The 25,087-nt window shown below is 41.2% G+C and overlaps 1 protein-coding gene across 1 annotated transcript in view; it reads left to right on the top strand.

Moving 5' to 3' along the window:
- Positions 1-710: 710 nt before the first annotated feature.
- Positions 711-25,087, top strand: part of smarcad1a (SWI/SNF-related, matrix-associated actin-dependent regulator of chromatin, subfamily a, containing DEAD/H box 1 a) — a 38,803-nt gene continuing 14,426 nt past the window's right edge. Inside the window, exons 1-16 of the mRNA XM_056284420.1 lie at positions 711-857; positions 1,154-1,289; positions 2,127-2,256; positions 4,155-4,224; positions 9,806-9,912; positions 10,435-10,539; positions 10,627-10,705; positions 10,876-11,552; positions 15,262-15,458; positions 16,059-16,149; positions 16,634-16,733; positions 18,028-18,087; positions 18,342-18,417; positions 19,491-19,626; positions 19,781-19,912; positions 24,684-24,779. Of these exons, the coding sequence (XP_056140395.1) occupies positions 749-857; positions 1,154-1,289; positions 2,127-2,256; positions 4,155-4,224; positions 9,806-9,912; positions 10,435-10,539; positions 10,627-10,705; positions 10,876-11,552; positions 15,262-15,458; positions 16,059-16,149; positions 16,634-16,733; positions 18,028-18,087; positions 18,342-18,417; positions 19,491-19,626; positions 19,781-19,912; positions 24,684-24,779 (2,301 nt within the window). The 5' untranslated portion in view covers positions 711-748. The remainder of the gene's footprint in view (positions 858-1,153; positions 1,290-2,126; positions 2,257-4,154; positions 4,225-9,805; positions 9,913-10,434; positions 10,540-10,626; positions 10,706-10,875; positions 11,553-15,261; positions 15,459-16,058; positions 16,150-16,633; positions 16,734-18,027; positions 18,088-18,341; positions 18,418-19,490; positions 19,627-19,780; positions 19,913-24,683; positions 24,780-25,087) is intronic.

The raw sequence follows: 25,087 nt of genomic DNA on the forward strand, positions 1-25,087 counted from the left end.
GGTAGGACTTTTACTTTGTGAAGCCGGGGTACCCACCTCCGCATTTAGCGATTGCAGTTTCGCCGTCTAGAATCGGTCCCTACGGACGCTGATAAATCTGTCTGTCCAGATTTGAATTTGAATTCCTCTCTTCCACTCTATCTAGTCCTTTGCTTGGACGACTTCCTATTCGGATTTGTTCTACGCAGAGAGGCGGAAACCCCCCCCCCCCCGTTAACGGCTCCGGGGCCACAAGTAGCGGCGTTACGTCACTGCAGCTAGCGGAAGTTGGGAGGCGGACCCGGTCGCGATTTCTTTCTCTACTATTGGTTACCGGCAACACACCGGTCGTCCTCTGACCAATCGAAGGCGTCGGCATAGCATTCCTCAGGGCAGACGGAGTTCGCGGGAAACGGGCTACAAGCCGGGCCACGGGACAACGGTTTTAGTATTCGGCGATGCAGCCGAACGAGCGATAAGTACAAACGATATGTGTTGATACGCGACCAGCTCGACTTTACCAACTGTTGACGCATCGCGAATAAGGGATTTAGCGCTGACAGCTTCAAATCCGCCCTTTTTTTTCTTTCCCCGGACAGTGCGAGCCCCTTGCTGCAATGCTAAACAGAAGCTAGCATACATAGCTAGCATCGACTTCACACACAGCGGGGGGGGGGAAACTAACCGTCTAACGCTAGCTAACGCGGACGGGCAAGAAAAGGAGACAAAGGGCTACCGCTTCCTTCCTGACGCAGGGGACGCCTGGAAAATGAGCCTGTTCAATTTGGGACGTTTTCGTTTCGAGAAGGCGGCGGCGACGAACAAAGAGCAGCACAGCGGGTCCATAAGCCCCGAGTCAGAGAAGGAGAATAAGCCAGGTAAGATGGCACGACCGAGGCAACTAGAGGTGTGCCGGACAAGCTAATGTTAGCTTTGCATAACTCGTTTCCAAGTCCGTTTGCTAACCCGGTACCGGGCTACGGTGCCTGCGAGCCCACGAGGAGTTCGGGCGCAGGTGACAAGCGTGGCCTTACAGTGTGGTGCGGCTCAACTTGAGTTTCAAGCGCCGCACATGAGTGGGAGACATAACCGGGAGATGTCGGTGACCTTGTGTTCCACTGGTAGGTTAGATCGAAGTCGAGCCGTTAAATGACCGATTCTTTCCGTTGTCCAGCTCGAGTGAAGACTGTCAAAAGCCCCGTGAAGTCCCATGCCCGAGGAGTTGTTTTCGAGGATGTCGTCAGCGACACGGACGAGGAGGAGCTCTCGCCCGACTCGAAGATAAAGACAACGTTAACCAGCAAACCCACGTGAGTGTGCTCCCTCAAAACGGTGTAGACTACTACCCCGTGACCAGATACAATCCTTGAGGTAGGGTGAGCAATCGCATCGCTGTCCTACCACGTGTGTTGGCCGGGTTCTGTTTAGGTTGCATTTGTTTGGGAGCAAGACAGCGAGGCTCGTTTTTGTGCCAGCTTGAGAGGGGTCCACGTTGAACTGTGGTCATGAGGATAGAGCAAGACGTGCAGCACAGAGTGTTAGCTCATTATTACAATTGAAAGTTAGTGTTGGTCCGTTTTCATGGCTGATGGAGGTCTTGACACAGACATTCCAAGAGGAATCTTGCTAACGTCCTTCTAAATCAGAATCACGTTTATTGGCTATGTAGGTTTGCACATACATGGGATTTGACTCCGGTTTCGTGGCTCAGTGTACTTAACATAGAATAACAACACTACAACGCAACAATCTTCAGGTATATACACAGGGATTGACTATAGACAGGCGACATAAGAGGCGATACAATGCAATGGTGCAGAGAATATGTCAGAGATGCTGAAATAAATGTTAGCAGGTTACTTAAATACATGACAGAGTGAACGAGTATATTTACAATGTATAGTGCAGTATATAAAAAATGGTTAGATTTATTTGGCAGTGTTAAGCGTTCATTTCAATGACAGCCCGTGGAAAGAAACTTTTTATGTCTGTTTGTTTTGGGGTACAGTGATCTGTAGCTCCTACCAGGGGAGAGGAGTTGGAACATGTGACCAAGTATGATGGGTCTGAAGTGATGTTGCCTGCTCGAAAAAAAAATTGAGATTATGTTGCTTTTGTTGTACCATCTCTTCGTCTGTCATCTGAAGAAACCCTATGAGGAGGTCACCTAAAAGGGAGGGTGAGGATCAGAAAGGTGAGGAGGATGAGGAGCTGGAGGAAAAAGTGACCAAGCTACAGGAGATCTTCCCTCAAAGGAGCAGAGCAGAGGTACTGGAGGTCAGTAGTAATTGAGTAGAGGCTCTTCTACCCAATTGCTTAGCATCAATTGGTGCTAAGCAATTGTCTCTCATTCTTACAACTGACATTGCTTGGATACCCAACAAGGAGCAGTTTTAATACAATGTGTGATAGATTAATAGAAAAAAACGCACAGCTTTAAGAAAGACAAATGATGAAAAGATGTCATTGGGGAAACTTTAAAAAAGATTGTGTTATCATGCTTGTGTTTACTCTGTGACATTAAACTCAGAATAGCTGAGCGATTACGAAAGTTTATTCTGTGTAGTATAGTGTACATTGGGTGGAGGTGTCCGACTGCACCGGGGGTGGGGGCTGAGATGAAGGTGGCAAATGCAAGAAGGAGCAGTAAGCGGAAGCTCAATTAACAATCAAAAATCATATCCTTGGATATTTAATTCAGAAGAAGATGGGGGATCTATGTGTTCACATACCCATGCATTCCTCTCAAGGATTGTGTGTGTGTATTGTTAATATAGAATCTTGTGCAAAAGAATGATAAGTGGATCTCCGTGGTCTGGTGGACACCACATGCACAATAGCAGGCAGTGCATGAAAAACCATGCTGTTAACAAATTCATTTTTGGTTCAGCACCATGGTTTACAAACAAATGCTAGACTATACCTATACAATACAAGGTTTACAAAAATTAAGTTGACAGTGATATTGAGACAAGCCAGGAAAGAATATGATAATAAAATTTTAAAAGAAAATCAAAATAACATTAAAGGTACTTGGAAAATATTAAACAATGTAATCGGAAATAACTCTGTGTCTACAGATCTGCCCTATCATTTTATCAGTGACAATAATAAGGTTATAAAAAGCATGAATGAAGTGGTAAAGGAATTTAATTCCTTTTTTGTTGATGTTGGGCCTAATCTTGCAAATTCCATTAAGAAACAACGATGGGCAAGTAGAAGGTGGCTAGAATGGGGGAAGTAAAGTGGTACAGTCTATGTTTCTAGGAGAGGTGAGTGAAAATGAAATTAGATCCATTGTAGCAAAATCCAAAAACAAGACATCAACTGACAGTGATGGGATCGACATGATTATAGTGAAAAAGACTATTGACTGCATAATCAAACCTCTTAAGCTATATTTTTAATCTTTCTTTTCACACAGATATTTCTCCAGACAGAATGAAAACAGCAAAGGTTATTCCACTTTTTAAAATGGGAGATAAACACAGTTTTACTAACTATAGACCAGTGTCTTTGCTTTCACAGTTCTGCAAGGTGCTCGAAAAACTGTACAAAAATTAGATGCTTTTCTTGGAAAAACAAATTGCTGAGTGAGCGTCAGTATGGCTTTCCGACAAATCGATCTACGTCTTTAGCATTACTGAAAATAATGGAAGAGATTACAACAGCAACAGAATATAAGAAATACACAATAGGTGTATTTATTGATTTAAAAAAAAAAGCATTAGACACAATAGATCATAACATATTAATTGCTAAATTGCGTACATATGGTGTGAGAGGAGTAGTTTTAAATTGGTTAAGCAGTTAGTTAGATAACAGAAAACAATTTGTACAGTTTGCGGGCAATACATCTGAGTGCATGTAGATTGAATGTGTCATAGATAGTGCAGTTTATTTTGTTTGCAGATGACACTAATTTTTTTAGTTCAGGAGATGACTTAAATGTTTAGCAGAAAGCATTTGTAAATGAAATGGTCAAACTGAAAAGATGTGGTCCAGTGTGGTCCTGGTCTGTTTGGAGTCTGCTTACAGAGTCAGTCTTTTCTGAACTACATGTGAAGTCCTGTTACATATCCTATACATTGGGTGTCAATATTTTGTTGTATAGTTGTGTTTATGTGTTGATGAACAATTCTGATTTTGACTGTTCTATTTGGTTTTCTTTTCAGGTGATAGAGAGTACCAGCACTTTGGATGGGGCTGTGGTTGCTTGTCTCATGAAATTTGGTGAGAAAGGAAGTAAGGATTGACTTTAATTTTTCTAATTTAGTGTATGTGCCCTTACATAAAAATGTAGAAAAAAAGGGGCGTCCGGGTAGCTTGGTGATCTATTCCGTTGCCTACCACCATGGGATCGCTATTTCGAATCCCCGTGTTACCTCTGGCTTGGTTGGGCGTCCCTACTGACACAATTGGCCGTGTCTGCAGGTGGGAAGCCAGATGTGGGTATGTGTCCTGGTCACTGCACTAGTGTCTCCTTTGGTCAGTCGGGGCACCTGTTCAGGCAGGAGGGGGAACTGGGGGGAATAGTGTGATCCTCCCACAAGCTACGTCCTCCTGGCAAAACTCCTCACTGTCAGGTGAAAAAAAGGGGCTGGTGACTCCACATGTATCAGAGGAGGCATGTGGTACTCTGCAACCCTCCCCAATCGGCAGAGGGGGTGGAGCAGTGACCGGGACAGGTCAGAAGAGTGAGGTAATTGGCTGCATACAATTGGGAGGGGGGGGGGGGGGTAAAAAAAACTGAAAAAAAGTATAGAAAAGCTTTGGATGATACTTAAACTTTATGCTATCTTAACACGACATAAACTGCAGAATAAACATTTTGCTGTGAGGTGTTTTTGTTTGAAGAAGGCTTTGTTATAGATAAAAGTAAATGTGGGTTTTGTTTTTTTTCTGTTTTTGTTTTTTGATGCCAGTGATGTTTGATGTTATGGCTCATCTTCATGGACATAAAACATTTTCAAGAGATAATGCAAGTGGATATGCACCGAAATAATTCTCGGGTGATGCTGACAGTGAAACACTCATTTCAACTCATGTGCTGAAAATTCAGTCAAGCTGCTGCTCCTCTTCTTCTTCTTCTTCTTCTTCTTCTTCTTCTTCTTCTTCTTCTTCTTCTTCTTCTTCTTCTTCTTCTTCTTCTTCTTCTTCTTCTTCTTCTTCTTCTTCTTCTTCTTCTTCTTCTTCTTCTTCTTCTTCTTCTTCTTCTTCTTCTTCTTCTTCTTCTTCTTCTTCTTCTTCTTCTTCTTCTTCACGGCCTCCTCATTAGTGAGGGTTGCCAGCACCATCAGGATGACATGCTTGCCAAACAAGTCTCTTCCAGTTCTTTCTGTCCTGAGCTGATCTTGTTGCCTCCGATATTTTCAGACTAAGCCATTCTTTGTTGTCATCATGATACTGCCTTTTTGGTCGGCCTCTCTTACGCTTTGCTAAATCGCTGTCTTTGTTAATTTACTTTCACCTGGACGACAGGTATGCCCAAAGAATGATAGCTTTCTTTTCATTATATGTGCCATTAGTCCTCTTTTTGGTCCTAATTCATTAAGGATGCTTGCATTCGTTCGTTTCTCTGTCCAACTTATTCGAAGCATCCTACGATAAAGCCACATCTCTGCAGCCTCAATCCTGTTTACCATCGCTTTCTTCAATGTCCAACTTTCAGCTCTGTATGACAACACTGGCCAGACGAGTGCTTTAAGTAGACTGACTTTCACTTCTTTTCTTATTCTCCTATCTTTCCATATTTGTACCATCGCAATCATTCTTTTTTTGCTAGGATATGTATTTGACCCTAGCAAAGTCAAGCTACAAGGGTGGAAAAAATGCTTAATAAGCACTGTAGAACATCTTTGCCGAGGACATTATTTAACAAAAGCATCTGCAAACTGTGGCCACTGATTCAGCTGAAATGTTGGGCGGGTGAAATTTGATGTGATGTTTCTTTCTACTCTCCTACTTTTGGCTGCTCCCGTTAGGAGTCGCCACAGCGGATCATCCATTTCCATTTCCTCCTGTCTTCTGCATCTCCCTCTGTCCCGCCAGCCACCTGCATGTCCTCCCTCACCACATCCATAAACCTCCTCTTTGGCCTTCCTCTTTTCCTCTTCCCTGGCAGCTCCATATTCAGCATCCTTCTCCCAATATACCCAGCATCTCTCCTCCACACATGTCCAAGCCATCTCAATCTTGCCTCTCTTGCTTTGTCTCCAAACCGTCCAACCTGAGCAGTCCCTCTAATATAATCGTTCCTAATCCTGTCCTTCTTCGTTACTCCCAGTGAAAATCTTAGCATCTTCAACTCTGCCACCTCCAACTCCACCTCCTGTCTTTTCGTCAGTGCCACTGTCTCCAAACCATATAACATAGCTGGTCTCACAATCATCTTGTAAACCTTCCCTTTAACTCTTGCTGGTACCCTTCTGTCACAAACCACTCCTGACACTCCTCTCCACCCACTCCACCCTGCCTGCACTCTCTTCTTCACCTCTCTACTGCACTCCCCGTTACTTTGGACAGTTGACCCCAAGTATTTAAGCTCATATGCCTTTGTCACCTCAACTCCTTGCATCCTGACCATTCCACTGTCCTCCCTCTCATTCACGCATAGGTATTCCGTCTTGCTCCTACTGACTTTCATTCCTCTTCTCTCCAGTGCATACCTCCACCTCTTCTCTACCTGCACCCTACTCTCGCTACAGATCACAATGTCATCCGCGAAAATCATCGTCCATGGAGTCTCCTGCCTGATTTTGTCCGTCAACCTGTTCATCACCATAGCAAACAAGAAAGGGCTCAGAGCCGATCCTTGATGTAATCCCACCTCCACCTTGAACCCATCTGTCATTCCAACTGCACACCTCACCATTGTCACACTTTCCTCATACATATCCTGTGCCACTCCTACATACTTCTCTGCAACTCCCAACTTCCTCATATAATACCACACCTCCTTTCTTGGCACCCTGTCATATGCTTTCTTTAAATACAAAGTCACAATGTAACTCCTTCTGGTCTTCTCTATACTTCTCGATCAACATTCTCAAAGCAAACATCGCATCTGTGGTGCTCTTTCATGGCATGAAACCATACTGCTGCTCGCTAATCGTCACCTCTCCTCTTAACCTAGCTTCTATTACTCTTTCCCATATGTTCATGCTGTGGCTGATCAACTTTATACCTCTGTAGTTGCTACAGTTCTGCACATCGCCCTTGTTCTTGAAAATCGGTACCAGTGTGCTTCTTCTCCACTCCTCAGGCATCCTCTCACTTTCCAAGATTGTGTTAAACAATCTAGTTAAAAACCCCACTGCCATCTCTCCTAAACATCTCCGTGCCTCCACAGGTATGTGATCAGGACCAACTGCCTTTCCACTCTAGCTGCCCTCACTTCCTCCTTGCTAATCCACTACGCTTCCAGATTCACTATCCTTAAATTCATCCAGCCTTCTCTCTCTCTCATTTTCTTCATTCATCAGCCCCTCAAGGTACTCCTTACACCTTCTCAGCAAACTCTCCTCACTTGTCAGCACATTTCTATCTCTATCCTTGAACACCCTAACCTGCTGCACATCCATCGCAGCTCGGTCCCTCTATCTAGCCAATCGGTCCAAGTCCTTTTCTCCTTCCTTAGTGTCTAACCTGTCATACTCAACACACGTGTTTTTCTTTGCCTTTGCCACCTGTCTCTTCGCATTACGCAGGGTCTCCTTGTACTCCTGTCTACTTTCTTCATCTCTCTGACTATCCTACTTCTTCTTTGCCAACCTCTTCCACTTTATAATTTGCTGTGCTTCCTCATTCCATCACCAAGTCTCCTTGTCTTCCTTCCTCTGTCCTGATGACAGTCCAAGTGCCTTTCTAGCCGTCTCCCTCACTATTTCTGCAGTGCCTGCTCAGCCATACGGCAACTCTTCACTACCACCCAGTGCCTGTCTTAACTCCTGCCTGAACTCCACACAACAGTCTTCCTTCTTCAACTTCCACCATTTGATCTTCGGCTCTGCCTTCACTCACTTCCTCTTCTTGGTCTTCAAAGTTATTCTACAGACCACCATCCGATGTTGCCCAGCTATGTTCTCCCCTGTCACCACCTTGCAGTCTCCAATCCCTTTGAGATTGCGCATTCTACATAAGATATAGTCCACCTGTGTGCACTTTCCTCCACTCTTGTACGTCACCCTGTGTTCCTCCCTCTTCTTGAAATATTTATTCACCAAAGCCATTTCCATCCTTTTCACAAAATCCACCACCATCTGTCCTTCCACTTTTCTCTCCTTGACACCTTACCTACCCATCACCTCCTCATCACCTCTGTTCCCTTCACCAACATGTCCATTGAAGTCCGCTCCAATCCCCACTCTCTCCTCCTTGGGTACCCTCTCCACCATGTCATCCAACTCACTCCAGAATTGTTCTTTCTCATCCATCTCACACCCAACTTGGGGGCATATGCGCTGATAACATTCAGCAATACACCTTCGATTTCTAGCTTCATACTCCTCACTCTGTTTGACACTCTCTTCACCTCCAGCACACTCTTGACATACTCTTCCTTCAGAATTACCCCTACCCCATTTCTCCTTCCATTCGCACCATGGTAGAAGAGTTTGAACCCACCTCCGATACTCCTGGCCTTACTACCCTTCCACCTGGTTTCTTGCACACACAGTATGCCTACCTTTCTTCTTTCCATCATATCAGCCAGCTCTCTCCCTTTACCAGTCATAGTGCCAACATTCAAAGTTCTGACGCTCACCTCCACACTCCTACCCTTCCTCCTCTCTCGCTGCCTGTGGACATGCCTTCCCCCTCTCCTTCTCCTTCACCCAACAGTAGCATAGTTTCCACCGGCACACTGCTGGTTAACAGTACCGGTGGCGGTTGTTGGTAACCCGGGCCTTGACCGTTCCGGTATGGAAATCTTATTTATGATCCGCATATTTGATTTGGCAAAGATTTTACGCCGGATGCCCTTCCTGACGCAACCCTCCCCATTTATCCGAGCTTGGGACCGGCACTAAGAATGCACTAGCTTGTGCATCCTCAGTGGCTGGGTTATGTTATGTTTCTTTGTATCAATCTGAATTTTAAGCTTTTTCCATCAGCAGATAAATTAAAGTGCTCATTTTGGCTGTTACCAAAAGTTAAATGAAACTTTAGTGAATCTCTACTTGCAAGCAATTATTTCAGAAGTGCATTAGGGTGTACTACAATTAATATAGACAAAGGAAAGAAAAAATTGACGCATTTCTATAAATAATCAGTGCATGATGTCAGCTGTGAATTATAGTTTAAAAAAAAAAAGTATGAAGTTTTTCCAGAAAACATAATCCGGTAACACTTTAGTATGGGGAACGTAGTCACCATTAATTAGGTGCTTATTAGCATGCAAATTAGCAACATATTGGCTCTTAATTGGTCATTATTACGTACTTATTAATGCCTTGTTCTGCATGGCCTTATTATACAACCAGTAAGCCATTAACTATGAGTTTTCCCTCTATAACCTCAGAATTATTGCTTATTAGTAGTACCATCTCAATATGCTTTGCTTAGTATGGACTTTATAAGGTGGTAGTACCACAAGAAGAGTTATTCTCCCTTACTAACACTTAATGAATATGGTCTGTTCTTACATAACAAAACACAAAACTACAAGTGTTAATAGTGTTAAATTACTGTAAATTTAGTTTTTGTTACTTAGAATATGTTCCCCATACTAAAGTGACATGTTGATCATTACTAATTCACTAGTAATTAAGTTTTTTTATGTTCCCCATACTAAAGTGTTACCCATAATCCAAATGTTTCCCTTCAGTTTCAGAGAGAAAAAGCCAACAAAAAGATAAAATAAAGAAGGACGGATCCGGCAGCTCCCAGCACAGTGATGTGTCTCCACCTTACAAGAAATTTAGGCCATCAATGGTGAGATATTTCCACTGCCTTTTAGATAGATCCAACAGACAAAACTACTGTTTCTTCTTTTCTGTTTCAGACAAGTATTGCTTTATTGTTTTTCTCTCCATCATTAAAATTAAGCTAATGTGTTAACTGTCAATCAAACCTCTTTGCTATTTTGTGGATCCTACTTTTTCTGCATACACTGCAAATAATAGTACTTTACTACTGCTTCCTCGCACCACTCCCCAAAGATTATGCTTAGGAAATCCCATAATTATTTTTTAAGGAGTCAGGAAATAGCGAAACATATGTGGTGACCATTGATATTCTTTTTTTCCTTTTAATTGGTTGAAACACCTATGCAGTCCTACTTTGCTAAATCTTTTATTAACAATCATCTACTAGTGTGCTAATCAAGCAAGATGCCTAATTTATGTTTTGTGTAGAGTTTATGAAATGTTTTGCTTTCCTGCACATGCCATTAACAATTTCACTGAAGTGGGTGAAGGATCTTGTTAACCTTTCTCCTCGTCTCTTTATTGAAAGGAGGAGGATTCTAGTGAAGAAGATGAAGGGGCAGAGCCAGCTTGGGAAGAGCAGGAAGTCATGGTGAGGAGACTGCAAAGAAAGTTTCCTGATCAGGACAAGGAGGTAAACGCACACACACAAGCACATGCACGCATATGCCTGCCCACACATCATTATTGTTTATGTATTCCTGTGGTCTTTCTTGTGAAGGAGCTACGAATGGTGCTGCAAGAGCATGATTGGAATTTTGAAGATGCTCTGGAGGTTCTAAGAATGTTTTCAAGCACAGGTCAGAACAGTAATATGAACTCTCATCAGCATTAATCCCCACCTGAACATATGTGTAATAAGCTCATGGCCATTTTGTTGCTTGAAATTTGCATGTTCATTGTTAAATCATTTTAATGTAATTAAATAGCAATTGGTAAAACCGCTGCATTTTTTTCTTTTCAACACCAGATGATGATAGCTTCAGTTCACCTGAGTGCAAGGAGAGGAAATCCACCAAATCAAAGAGCACAGACCATCCAGTGCGGAACCACAAGGACTCAAAGCACCACAAAGATCACAGAGACACTAATGGCAGTAGAGATCATAATAACTCTAAAGACCACCGAAATTTCAAAGTGGAAAGGGACAGTAAAGACTGGAAGCCCTCAAAAGACTACAAGGAGTCCAAAACAAGCAGCAGTGCTGTCAACCTGTCAAAGTGGCTCAGCAAAAGCTCTGAGTCCCCATCTTCTTCTAGCTCCTCTTCAGCTCCCAAAATGACTACCTCCTCCTCTACCTCGGTGGTCCAGATGCTGTCTAGATTTGCCAGTGGGACCAGTATTGCCAAGAAAGTGGCTGCAGAGAGGAAGAGAAAGGCACGTGCCTCAGATGAGCATGTCAGTTCGGAAGGGGAGGAGGATAACAAAGACGAGACTGTTAGCAGTGAATATGAGGACTCAGAGGAAGAGCTGAACTCTGGAGCAGAGGATGAGGAAGCTGGAGAGAAATCAACGCTCAAGAGTCAGATACTGAAATTCCTCCAGGAAGCTTCCCTGGATGAGCTCTCGCTGATCGCTGGGTGTTCTGTCAAAAAAGCCCAGAAGATAGTGGAACTGAGGCCCTTTTTTAACAGCTGGCATAGTCTGGTGAGAAAATGTGTGTCTGTTGTAGTGTGTATGAGTGTGTTTATGTGCTCAGTTCAAAGATATAACAATCATCAGGTGTCCATCTCTCTGCACCCGTGCTGGAGAAAACGGTTTATATAAGCCCTCAATAGGGAAAAGGTAGAAAAACAAAAAGCCAGTTATTCTTGTTATGAAGACATCACACCAACTGCCTGGTGGATGACTCATTATTAAGTTTTATTTGGGCTTTGTTTACTTAAGAATTATACTATACCTATGTCAAGGGACCTTCCTAATAAGGCAGAGGCAGCCAAAATTCCTACCTGCTGGCAAACTCTTTCTATGCACCCTTTTATATTGGGCTTTCACCAGCTTAGATCATCTTCTCATCACAAAGTTGTCATCAGAGTCAATCAGTACTCGTACTGTTATGTAGTGATTTAAGCCGGTGTAGAAGCCCAATATTTGACAATGATATAGTGTTCATGAAAACTCCTTTATAGCCATGCAGACTCATACTGTGTCTTTGGCTCCTAAGGTAATGTTTACTTGATCCACCTGGCCACACTTGTTATGGTCTCAGATAGATAAAACAGCCTGCTGCAAAGAGATAAGTCAAAACCTCAAATTCAGATTGTTGGTTAGGACATTTCCATAAAGACATTAATTGATGTGATATCAGGGTTGGTACGATACCAGGCCCATAGGGTTAGTGGTTGTGTCAGGAAGGGCAGCTGACATAAAATTTTGCCAAATCAGTATGTGGATTGACAGGACGATACCGGGTTGGTCAAGGCCTGGGTTAACAATGGCCACCATTGGTGCTGTGCCTTCTCAGGGTACCAATGGAAACTATAAAATCCACTGTGGCAACCCCTGAGAAAACCCCCCGAGAAACGGTGAATAAACTGAAAGAAGAAGAATTGATGTGATGCCAGACCGTATCGTTGCATATTTTGGTCATTAGTAAATATTTCTTCACCGTTAAAGTGTAACTTCTCCCCCATGTCTGAGCCTAACTCCACTCACTGCATAATTTTGAACTAGAGGAGTGCACTCAGTAGAGTGCAGATCCCTGGTCTCTGGTATGTCTCTCGTGCTGAGAATTGGCGACAAGCCATCCCCTTTTTTCCACCTACCGGGAGAAGGGAAAATACGAAGGCACCACCTGACGCCATTGTCAAGCTGTTGTCAATATGGAAGAATTACCCCAACATCTCGGAAACGTTCACTTAATGGCCTCTCTTTTGTGTTTGGGCTCCTGAATAATGTTCTTGAATTTGATATGATCTCTTTGATTAACAAATTTATGTTACATAGATGGCATGTCTTCTCAATATTGCCTGACATCGTAGTTTGTTTTTACTTTGCTCTGCTCCACTATTAAAACCTCAGTAAGGCAGATACATTGGTCTCTAGTGATTGGTGAGGGAAAATCGAATCCACCTCCTCCAAGGAAATCTTAAGAGTGGAGACAATGTCAGACTGAAGGTGGCAATGGAGTGTAATGAGTTGACAATTCTGTTTGATATCAGCAACAGAACCATCTGAGAAGTCCTCGGAAACTGTTTGGAAAAGGGTAGGCACTTTAAATAAATACTTTGGAGGGGATTGGTGAACCATTTGTCTATCACGGGCTAACTTCAACCAATCAGATTAAATAAAACTCTTGCCGAAGAGTCAGGAGAAGAGTGAAAAAATCTTTTCCATCGAGTAAAGCGTTCAGTGCCATTCTTTGCTCTTCTTTTAATGAAGAAATACTCTTCAGTTCTGATATTACTAATGCTATAGCAGCATCTATGCTAACCTCTTTAGGAGCTGCCATTGTTGTTTTCAAACAAACAGTGACTTCTCGTTGTCGTCACACCTAAACCACGCACGTAGCTGCCAGTAGTTTCTCATAGGACACTGATTGGTCCAAACCACCATGGTTCAGCCACAAGCGCATAACTTGAAGCCTGGCAAGATGAATGTGCGTGATCTCATGAATCCAGCTGCCTCGCAAGGTAACAAGCGAGCTAGAGAGTTAATGAAGAGAGGGAGCGGTGATAGTGAGAAAAAATGTTTTTCGGAGGATTTTAATCACCACAACCACGAGATATTCTTCATCATACAGTCATAACTGCACAAAAAAATTTAGGCTGATAGGTCCAGTAGTTAGCAAGATTAGCCACAGACAGACCAACAGTAACACGAACCCACACACATGACCAAATGCATAATCCCCCCCCCCCTTGATTTGGTCATGCAGCTGTTCATGAAAGTAAAGCAGATAGAAATGTAAGGAAGAAGGGAACGGTGAAAAGTAGAGTTGATGCATTAAATATATAAGGTGTGTGGAATGATAAAAGTCAAATGAAATCATGTGGGTTCTATCAGTGGCAGAATTTTGTTAATTATGGTGGTTTGTTTTGCAGGATTGTAGAGAGGGGTGCTCCGGTGGCCCATTGTGCTTCTTACATTAACTGCATCAGTGCTGGGTTGTGGATTGCTCTATGTGTATTTCTGTGAGAGGATGACGTTTCTTTGTCGAATGGTTTGGAGTCCGGACATGCTGTGGATATAGTAGGGGCTGCTGTACAGTAAGAGTCTGTATGCCATTTTTATTGCCTCATTTGGATGGTTTGTAGTTTGTTGAACTGGTGTTTTGAGGCTGTGATCCAGGCTGGTGCTGCATATTCAAGAATTGATTTGATATATGTCTGACAAACAAATGTGCAGTACCTCTTTAAAATTGGGTTCTTTTAACCTGGAGTTGGGCTGTTTTGCCCCCTGAGGGAGAACCCCTATAAGGAGTATTGCCATTAAGAGCAATTACTTCTAGACTATTAATTGACAGTCTCTGGAACTATGTAAATGTTGAAGGGTAAAACATCTTATGATCACAGGAAATATGAAGTTCTACAAGCAGTCTAGTTAGCTCTCAGAAACTGCGATTGCCAAGTTTTACTTGTAACTGTGTAAGCAGTAATTGCAATTATGTGTCCCTTTATAATCTATTCAGGGGTGGGGGGCTCCAATGAGGGAATGATCTACTAAGTACTTGCATCCACTGAGCACTTAATGCAGTGCTGCAAAGGCATCCGCTATACCAGTGTTTCTCAACCGGGGGTCCGCGGACCCCTAGTGGTCCGTGGTGTAATTGCAAGAGGTCCGTGAAAATAAAATATCTTTAAAAAAAAGATCCTATGACATTTATAGAAATAGGATCATTTTACTCAAATGTGACTGAGACCTTTATCTACCTAAACTATAGAGGGTAACAGGACTTTTTTCTCTAATTACATCTGTTTCACAAGTGTAATTTATTGTATTTTAATAAGAGATCTTGCTCCCGTTTGCATTGTTAAAAGTTACTGCATAAAAATTCTGTTGTTACATATATCTGAAAGTTACTGAATACATATTCTGTTTTGTTACATATATCTGAAAGTTACTGCATAAGAATTCTGTTTTGTTAACTATATCTAAGTTACAACTGAAAGCTCTTATTTTTGCCCCAAAGAGTGAATAAATGCTATAATGCAATTTAAAATGCAGTTTCTACTGTTTCTATCAAATTGCAACCCCCCTCCCCCAAGATCAGGTGGAGGGGTCCTCAGGGTAGATCAAAAATACGCAGGGGGTCCAGGACCCCAAAAAGGTTGAGAACCACTGCACTATACCAACTGAATAGATACCATCTAAACTGTATTTATATAGTGTAACAATGCATTCCTCTATTCTCCAGAGCGAGGTCTTCAATAAGGAGAATGGACTATCAGAGGACCTATTGTTTGGCTGCAAAGTGGTCCTCAAAGAGAGGACAGTTGTCTTGGGCCTCATGTCCAAATGTGAGACCATCTCCTCTAAAATGGTCAAAGAGGTCACTCAGGTCATGGAGAAGAGAATGGGGACCATGACACAGCCCAGTATACTTAACAGCCAGTAAGTAACTTACATTCGTGTGCGTGCGTGCGTGCGTGTGTGTGTGCATACCCATACTTCCTCTTTAATGGTAAATCGTATTACTTTGATCATGGACAAGGGGGCAGACTCCATCTACACAGCAAGTTCCCCAAGTTCTCTATTAAGTGAATGCACAGAGAAGAAGCATTCCTAGTTTATGTAGAAAAGCCTTATTTATAAAAAAAATAGATTAAGCCTGTAGAGGTTTTACTGTATGTGACTCAGTTTTGTTGCTAAGCATTGTCAGCTAAAACCCTAAGTGAAATCATCTCTGCTATTGATAAACACATACTTTCTGGCAGGAGCAATTGGAAATTATTGCAATTTTTCAAAGGTAAACCCCTCTCAATATAATTCTCCAAGACCAAGTAGGGAGCCAATGCCAGTTTTAGAAAACAGCTTGATGCTGTAGCGATATTAGATTTTGGTCAGATAGAACCATTGTTTTCCTAATCAGGTAGTGGGCAGTGATTATCAGTTCTCCTTTCATTAGTTGAACACAATGTCTGGTTTAAGATGTTTGTATAGTTTTTTTAATTGGATGTCAGGATGTTGAACCACATTCTTATGGTCTGTCAGGTTTCAGTTGAAGTCCTATCAACTGATTGGCCTACAATGGCTTCTCCTATTGCATCGGCACAAACTGAGTGGCATACTAGCAGATGAAATGGTAAGGAAGACTGACCATGCACATACACTATACACAAGTTCTCTCTTTTGCTTTCTTTTCTCTCTCACCCTCTTTAAGTTACCCAATTCAGTGAAAATTGGTACAACTATATAAAGTGTTTTGTGTGATAGTGTTTGTATTTAACCACCTGGCAGGTGAAGTGTAGGGAACAAAGATTTGTTGTTTTAGTCTTCAGAGAGAGAATGAGAAGAAAGTTGCACAGCTCACACATAATGTCATTGGTTTAGTTTGTGAACTGGGATTTAAGTACTGGCAGGGTTTCTACTGTTTACACTGAAGGTGTTTGATCAAAAACACAGATGTCAAACAGACTTTTCTCACCTTTCTCTCCCTTTTTTCTTTTTCTTTATGTATCAATCTCCTTCATTGCCATGCTTGTTTTTCTTTCCCTCTCTATCTTTGAAAAACTATCTTTGTCTCTTCGTTTCTCTCTCTCCTCTTTTGTTTCTCTCCTCCACTCCAGGGTTTGGGGAAGAGTATTCAGACCATAGCATTCCTAGCCCAGCTCTACCAGAATGGAATAGAAGGTCCCCATCTCATTACTGTGCCATCTTCTACACTTGGTAATTATAATCAACATTATAGGGGTATAAGAAAATATTGATACATTTCAGTATCGCTAAACTATCTTTTCCATAATTTAATGGAATTTCAAAAACACTGCATCGGTTCTTAAGATTGCAATCAAAGAGCTGTGGTGGCGGCACTTCTGCATATTATTGTTTACATCTCTGACCACTAGCTGGCAGGTGCAGTATTGTAACAGGGTTCCACAGAGCCACAACATCAGCAGGCTTTGCCAGTGCCACACTAGCTATGGCTCTGACTACTCTGATTTTATGCATGAGGTGTTTTCTTTATGAAATTTTCTGAAAAGTTTGACAAAAAATTGCAGTGTTTATAGTATCATATCACATATATATTAGAATATGACAATTTTATCATGATATTGATTCATGATTCATATTGCCAAACTCATGCCAATACATAGCCCAACCACCTGATTTAATAAGCACTTTTTTCTACTTTTTTTTTTTTTTACATGAAAATCCAATATCAATTTTTACATAGATGCTCTTACACACAGATTTTCTCGTACAAACACACACAAAAGTGAGCATAACAACTGGTGTAATTTCATCATTACCCTGCTCAATGCTAAGCAGTTTATCCCATTAACCTACACAGAACAAATTATTAATGGACATCAGCATTAAAGGGGCTATATCATGCTCATTCCAGCTCTGTATTTTTATTCTGGGGCTCCACTGGAGTAGCTTTGCGTGATTCAGTTAAAGAAAAAAATTATTTATTTATCTTATACTGGTCCTTTATGCAGCCCCTCAGTTTGTCCTCTGTCTGAAACAAGCTGTTTTAGCTTGCTTTAGCTGTCTCTTTAAGGCGTCCCTCCCTAAAAGCCCATTACTTTGTTCGTATTGGCCAGCTTCTGGAAGCCTGCCGAAGGGAGGAACTCAGTCCATGTGAGCACCGCCTCATCCTCTTGCCAGTGTTGAGGGCAGCCTAAACTAGCCGCGAGGCAGGGATTATGAAAATGTGTTACATAGTGATGTAGTTAAGTAACAGAAAACACGCTGGACTACAAACAAAGCGTTTCCTACAGTGTTTTCTGTCGGCGAGAATAACTCCCGTTGGTGTGGACTTTGTGCTTTGTAACTCTGCAGACATTTTACTGTTACCTCCCAGCTATATAACACACTAAAGGAAAGGGAAAAACCCAAAAAGCATGATATGGCCTCTTTAACATACCTGGCATTATCTTTGGAGTAAGTGTTTTGTTCTGTTTAATGTTTTACATTGCTCTCGTGCATCCTTTTTTTTATCCCTGCTGGTTCTTAGATAACTGGGTTAGAGAGTTGAAGCGGTGGTGTCCAAGCCTCAAAGTTCTTGTCTATTATGGTAAGATTTCTTGCACACCTTTTCGAGAAGGTGATTTCACATGTTTGTTTTTGGGGTTAAGTTGGCAATTAAAGTGTACTGGCAGTCAAAAAGTGTTCCCATAGTTGTAGAAATGAAACTGAAATGGGCAGTTTTACACACTTATGCATTCCAGCTGTAATGTTTTGGTGATCTCTTATTCATAGTCCATTTAAACTAACTTCAAAACAAGTATGGAATTCACAGGGCAAAACTAAGACTGTCCTTTCATGCAGGATCTGTGGAAGATCGCCGATACCTCCGACGTGACATCCTCAACCAAGTGGAGGAATTCAATGTTATTGTGACCACGTAAGTTCTATGCAAGTAGTGTTTCAAAGTTGGAACTGGGAAATTTCAAGTCGGCAGTTCCGAGTTGTCTCGAATACAACATTAACCCACTTGTTGACTGCTCATTTTGAAACACCATGTCCATGCACTCTGACTGATCTGGAGAAATCCGAGGCAGCTCCCTTGGAAGACTAAATGAGTTAAATGGAGGGTAGATGCCCCTGTGGCACCACCTGCTGTTTTTTTGCTCAGCCCATTTGTGAGAAATCAGGCATTTGCAACTCATACATGTGGAATAACAGTGCCAGAAGTCAGATGAACCACAAATTATGTGTTGCTGTGTACTTGTAAAACTGATGACAAACTTGCAAAGTGTTGCTTATTTATTAGCATTTTTTCTTTACATTTGTGGAACCTGCCCAGCATTTGTTAGTAAGTAGCATTTGTATTTACAAAGCACATTGTGCTTTTTTTGATAGCCGTGTTTTGTATTTACAAACCACATTGTGTTTCGTATTTACAAATCACATTGTGTTTTGAGAGGTGTGTGTTGTATTTGTAAAGTGAATTGTGGGGCCTTTATAAATCACATTGTTTGCAAATCATGGGGCATAGGTAAAACATTCGGTGTGTTTGTGATTTTTGCAGCTTTCTGAATCCATACATGACATAATGTCATACAATATTTTTAAGAGACCCCTAGTGGGAGTTAATGGCATTGTCAGCCTTTTGCAAAAAGTGGAGAAAAAAGAAAAGTAAATTGGCCGTTTTTCCAGACCTGAGATATGTTTTGAATGATGGCCACTGGCATTTCTGAATTTTATGTGATTTTTTTTTTTAAGTCAGTTTTAAGTAATCTGTAGTTAATTTTGAGTCGTCTGTAATTCTACTGTTGATTGCTTCAAAAGTCTTTTCATGTGGTTGTCCACCCATCTTCATATTTGCAGGTATTTGACCATGATATAAGGTTTTCTTGCGTGTATTGCCTGTTTTTTTACGTTTTCCAAAAAGTACAACTCAGGGCCAGAAGGAAACGTTTTTGTGTGTTCATGTATAGAATGTGTTTTGTCGTTTTTTTATATATTGTTTTCTAGGTATAACCTGGCCATAGGAAATGACTGTGATCGTAGCCTTTTCCGGAAGCTTCGTCTGAAATATGCCGTTTTTGACGAGGGCCACATGCTGAAGAACATGAACTCCCTGCGTTATCGTCACCTTATGGCTATCAATGTTAGTTCACTGGCATTTTTGTTGTGTCAAATCTATTTAATTTTATGTAATATTTAGCAAATCTACATTTATTTGTGTGTCAGTATTTCTACGTGTGTGTGTGTGTGTGTTTCTGTGTGTGTTTCTCACTAACTGTGTTTTTTGCTTCCTCTAGGCAGAGCATCGCTTGCTGCTGACGGGGACCCCGCTACAGAACAACCTCATAGAGCTGATGTCTCTGTTAAACTTCATCATGCCTTCTTTGTTCTCTAGCTCCACAACACAGATCTCCAAGATGTTTTCCATGGTAAGTATATGTCTCTACCAATGTAAGTGTGCTGCTTTTAACATTTCCTCTTACTTGTGTGTATGTGCGCAAGAGACGAGAGTGAGACTGTATAAACAAATTGCACATGCTCACTTAACATCCATCCCTCACATTTCTCCGAGGCTAATTTAAGAAATTTCACCCTGTAGCATTTCATTTGTCTCAAATAAAAATATACATTTTTGCTAGCTGGCTACCAGAAATGAGTTTAGAATATTTTTTTTAATTTATTGTCTTTATTTTATTTAATTTTTCAGTAATTCACCGTTTTCCTTATTCAGCGTGCCCGCACTGCATTGTGGTACAAGGTGTATAGGATGCGCGCCAGATTGTAAACAAACACACGTTCAGTACTGTCATCAGTGGTTATGTTATGGATCATGCCAAAGTTTCAAGCGATTTTCCAATGCTATCTTTGAATAATCCTGAGTCTAGTTTTTTTTTTTTTTTCAAAACTCCAGCAAGGACTCGGGACCCAGCCACACATTACTTGAACGTCATATTTGCGAAGAACCTTAGGAAATCGAGAACGACTTTGCGGTTGCAAATCGAGATGGGCCCAAAAATGTTTTTTGTGGTTACACTTGCTGTGTTCCAGGATGCATGAATAATTCGGAGAAGAACAAGGAATTAGAATTTTATTGCATCCCAAATGGTATTCAGCTTCTGACATCTTCTTAATGTCCTCAGCTGTAACAATCCTGGCAAATGGGGGTGTAGAGCAATAGTCTTGTCTATAATCATTGTTTGATTTATCCTTCTGATATGATGCTTTTTCAAACTCCAGGGCATCAACTTTGACTGCTGTGCTTGAAGTTATCCTTTTACCTGGGACATACCATTGTTGCAACCTCTGAGTGCAAGTCACATCTTCTGGAACACATTTAAGTTCTAAATTTGTGTAGTCAAGAAGTGTGTATATAGTACAGCAGCAAGGTGCTTGCAAGAGCCCCCTTCACCAGCTTTGCAGTTGCATTTAGCATAAATTACTTTACCAGAAATTTGATCTAGATAGCAGTAAACAACATATCGAACACTTTTCATTGAAGCTGCGACACTAGACTTGACCAGAAACAGATTTTTGTCTCCCCTGCTCACATTAGGTTTCACTCGAACTTTCGACACATAGCCCTCTTTCCAAAATTTGTAACCATGGAGCTTGTTTCTGTCGGCCATCGGTGCAATCTTGTCAGGCATAGTTTCTGTATTTTTGATCAATCTGTTGTTTAAAATGTCTTCATCTACTTTGGGCATTAGAACTAAGTCTGTAATCCAGCAACCATCAGTGTTGCTCACATCTACCATGACGCTGTCACCAGTAAGCCACACTGCTATTCCCATCTCGATTTGCAGCCGCAGAGTCGTTCTCGATTTCCTTTGGTTCTTCGCAAATATGATGTTCAAGTAACGTGTGGTTGGATCCCGAGTCCTTGCTGGAGTTTTGAAAAAACTTGACCTGGGATCGTTCGAAGATAGCATTGGAAAATCGCTTGAAACTTTAGCATGATCCATAACATAACCACTGATGACAGTACTGAACGCGTGTTTGTTTACAATCTGGCGTGCGTCCTATACACCTTGTACCACAATACATTGCAGGCATGCTGAATAAGGAAAACGGTGAATTATTACAATGAACAAAAGCAAGATTGATGACATAGTATGTACAATGAAGTAAATTTAAACAAAAATATAAAAAAACGAAAACATGAAAAGGGGATGGGGGTGGGGTACTACTCTCAAGTTACAACCTTTGGTCCAGGCTATTCATACCAACATGGAACTCATCTCGTCTATTCATTCTCTCGTCTATCATCCATTTTCCCCAGCGCTGTTCGTGAGTCCATGCTTCAATCCTTAGATAATGAGTCAACTGAAGAAAAGATATCTTCAAATTCAAGAACAAAAGGATTTTAAGTAAAGACAAAAATCTTAATAAAATGGTCCCTATGCATACAGGGTCCTGTGCAGTGTTGTAATCTAAAAAAAATTCTATCTCTATTTGATAATTTTACAATTTACTGACCTGTTCTTTTAGCTCATCATTTGAAATGCAAAAATTCATTTCTGACATTGTTTTCTTCCTCAGAATGCAAAGTACACTGCTCACTGCCATAAGGAAAATAATGTTTTATTCTGTCATTAAGGCAGTTCTGCGGTTTATTTTCCAGAAATGCCCTTGGTTTGCCAAAACGAGTACCTGACAAGATCAATTTGCTTCTGTGATGATAACCACTGTTCAAATTAAGATATAGAGCTTTGTTGAAGGGCAAATAAAATGCACAGCCATGTTCATTTTCCCTTAACGTTGAAGGGTAAACCATCTTGTAATCACAGAAAATACCAAGTTCTACAAGCAGCCCAGTCAGCTCTCAGAAACTGGGATTGTAAAGTTTTACTCATCCTCTTTATACACTTTTTTCCTGTTTTTGTTTTTTTTTTGCAGCTATTTGTTGAAGTACCCCTCCAGACACTTTTTAAAGTTTAAAAATACTCGGGGATAATTAATATCTTGTTTAACATGGTTTTACCACATAAAAAGTAATAAAAAAAACACTCTGAAAAGGGGCTGGAAGCACATCTACTTTTTCTCCCTCATTGAGAAATTCAGGATCTATGAATATGCAAATATCATAGGCCTCACACCCCGCCCACCACTGCTGCTTTGTCTAGGTTGACCTGTGAAAGAGCGGTGTGTGCCAAAATGGCTAGCGTTAGAGCAAACACTGGAGAGATTCAGCCATACATGTTTGAGCCTCAGTCGGACTCTACTGAAATAAAGTTATAGATGGATATTTTTTTTTTATCCAAAATTATTTTAAAATATTTTATGTTAAATATTTTTAATGTAGACCTAAAGTTGATGTTTTTATTGTCTGTCTGGGCCCCCCCCTGTGGCAATTAGACTCTAGGTAGCTGCCTAGTTTGACTATGCCTAGATCCGGCCCAGGTTGTGGGTGTGTTTAGAAAATTGAAAATAAACCTTGTTTAAAAAACATACAATAATATGTGCTACGATGTTACAATGTGTTCAAATTGTCACATTGTTGTTACGTAACTATGTAATAATAATACTACTATAATAATAATAATCTTTACATTTATATAGCGCTTTTCAAGACACCCAGAGTGCTTCACATTTGAAGGGGAACTCACCTCAGCCACCACCAATGTGTAGCACCCACCTGGGTGATGCACTGCAGCCATTTTGCACCAGAACACCCACCACACATCATCTTGATATATTGAGCTTGATATACCAGAGATCTAATCAAAGTTTGCTGAAAGATATATGCCGTCTGGCTGAGATTTTTATATTATTTGTAATATCTGTTTATCTTGATAGCCAACCAAGTTTGCCTGGGAACTGGCTCATTGGCAGTCGTCTAAAATTCAAAACCACCGGGACGTCAGGGCGAGGCGACCTGCACCACACTTAAGTTTATGGTCTCGATAGTTTTTTTTTGGGGCCAACCCTGGAAAGCATCGGAGGGGGCCCCGTCGCTGATGGCTGCCAACAGTGCTCTGTCAGCTCTCAGCGCGCACGATGACGGATGCCTTTAGTGGCACTGCTGGAGCAGGGGGGACACGAGTGAACCCAGTCAGGATCGAAGTCCAGACTAGAAATGTTAGCTAAATACATAGTTTGAAGTTTTACTATTATCAAAGAACTAGCAAATAATAAATTAAACTTATATAGCGCTTTTATAACACTCGAAGTCACTTTACAGTAAACGGCGGTGAAACAAGACAACAGATAAACATAGCATAAACATACAGGGGTGGATGGGAAGGGGGGGGGCTACGAGAGGGAGAAGTGGCAGCTACATACGACGCCAGCAGTACTCTCTGACTTAAACAGATACAAAAGGGCAAGAAAAACAAAGGCACTGTGGATGTTGATTTTCTGTAGGGGTTTACTCCCGTAGCCTATTCCTCTCCCAAGGTATCCACTAAATAGCTAACATAGTTAATGCTATTTATAAGTCACAAAGGAAATGTGTTACATTCAGAAAGCTTTCATTTGACTGTTGGTTGAGTAAAAGAAATAACTTACATAATGACTCCCCACTTGATGTCACAGTCCCAGAATAAATAGTCGGCACGGCATCAGACTTCAAAACTAATTTCTTGTGAAAACCCAGTGGCTTTTGCATTAGGTTATGGAAACACTCCTCACTGAAATGAGCATTGCAGATATGCAGTCCCTCCAGGTTTGTAGGAATGTGACACCGATGTCTATGAATAAATTCTAACCATTTCCGCAGTATAGTGGGATTTTTTTGGAAGATAGTAGAAGGATGCTCCAAGCATCCGTTTTACATCCAAAAACTGCACACTACCATGTTTGCTGTCAAAACGTTCACTGTGCTAATGCAAACTCGTTCTTTGCACTGACAAGTGTGCTCTGCACAGGAGGTTTAAGGTTTCTTTGCCCGCCCTGCATTTGCATATTAGACAGCAATTTGCTTTCAGATTTGTGATGTACCAAGTCTAGCTTACCCAGGAAAAGTTTGAATCAGATTTTAGGGAAGTGTATGGACAGCTCCTCCTCCAGTAGTGGAATGTGAAAACACCGCTCTAGTGACAAACATTGCACAGATACAAGCCAGTATAGTCAAGGCCAGACATTTTAGGGGAAAGTTTTTTTTTTTTATATATATTTTTTGAGTGGAGGGGTACTTTAACAGTTTCAGATGCTTTTAAGAGGGCTGGCATATTAATGATTTGGAATGTTTTCCCCTAATAGAAATCCCATGAGGAGAAAAGCTCTTTTGAGAGGGACCGCATCACACAGGCAAAACTCATCATGAAACCGTTTATCCTTAGAAGACTTAAGAGTGAGGTGAGCAGTGTTTATCATATCTTGTAATACACTTAGAAACAGTGCTGCTAAAGAATGCAAGACATGTTTCAAAGAGGTCTGGTAGTAAAGATTGTCATCACATCTGTAATGATTTGTGTAGGATCTCACTTCCTAAATAAATCCTACACAGGCCTCAGTCACTCAATATTAAATAATACATGAGGCAAGGTTGCTAAAATACAACTGAATGTATTTAAAAAAGCAAATTAAAAACAAGTGTGATAAAGAGTCTGTAAACTTTTTTTTAAATGAAAAATTTGAAACAGTTCATTAAATAGCTGGTGGGT

The sequence above is a fragment of the Lampris incognitus genome, chromosome 1 (genome assembly GCF_029633865.1).
Source record: "Lampris incognitus isolate fLamInc1 chromosome 1, fLamInc1.hap2, whole genome shotgun sequence".
NCBI classification, from domain to species: domain Eukaryota; kingdom Metazoa; phylum Chordata; class Actinopteri; order Lampriformes; family Lampridae; genus Lampris; species Lampris incognitus.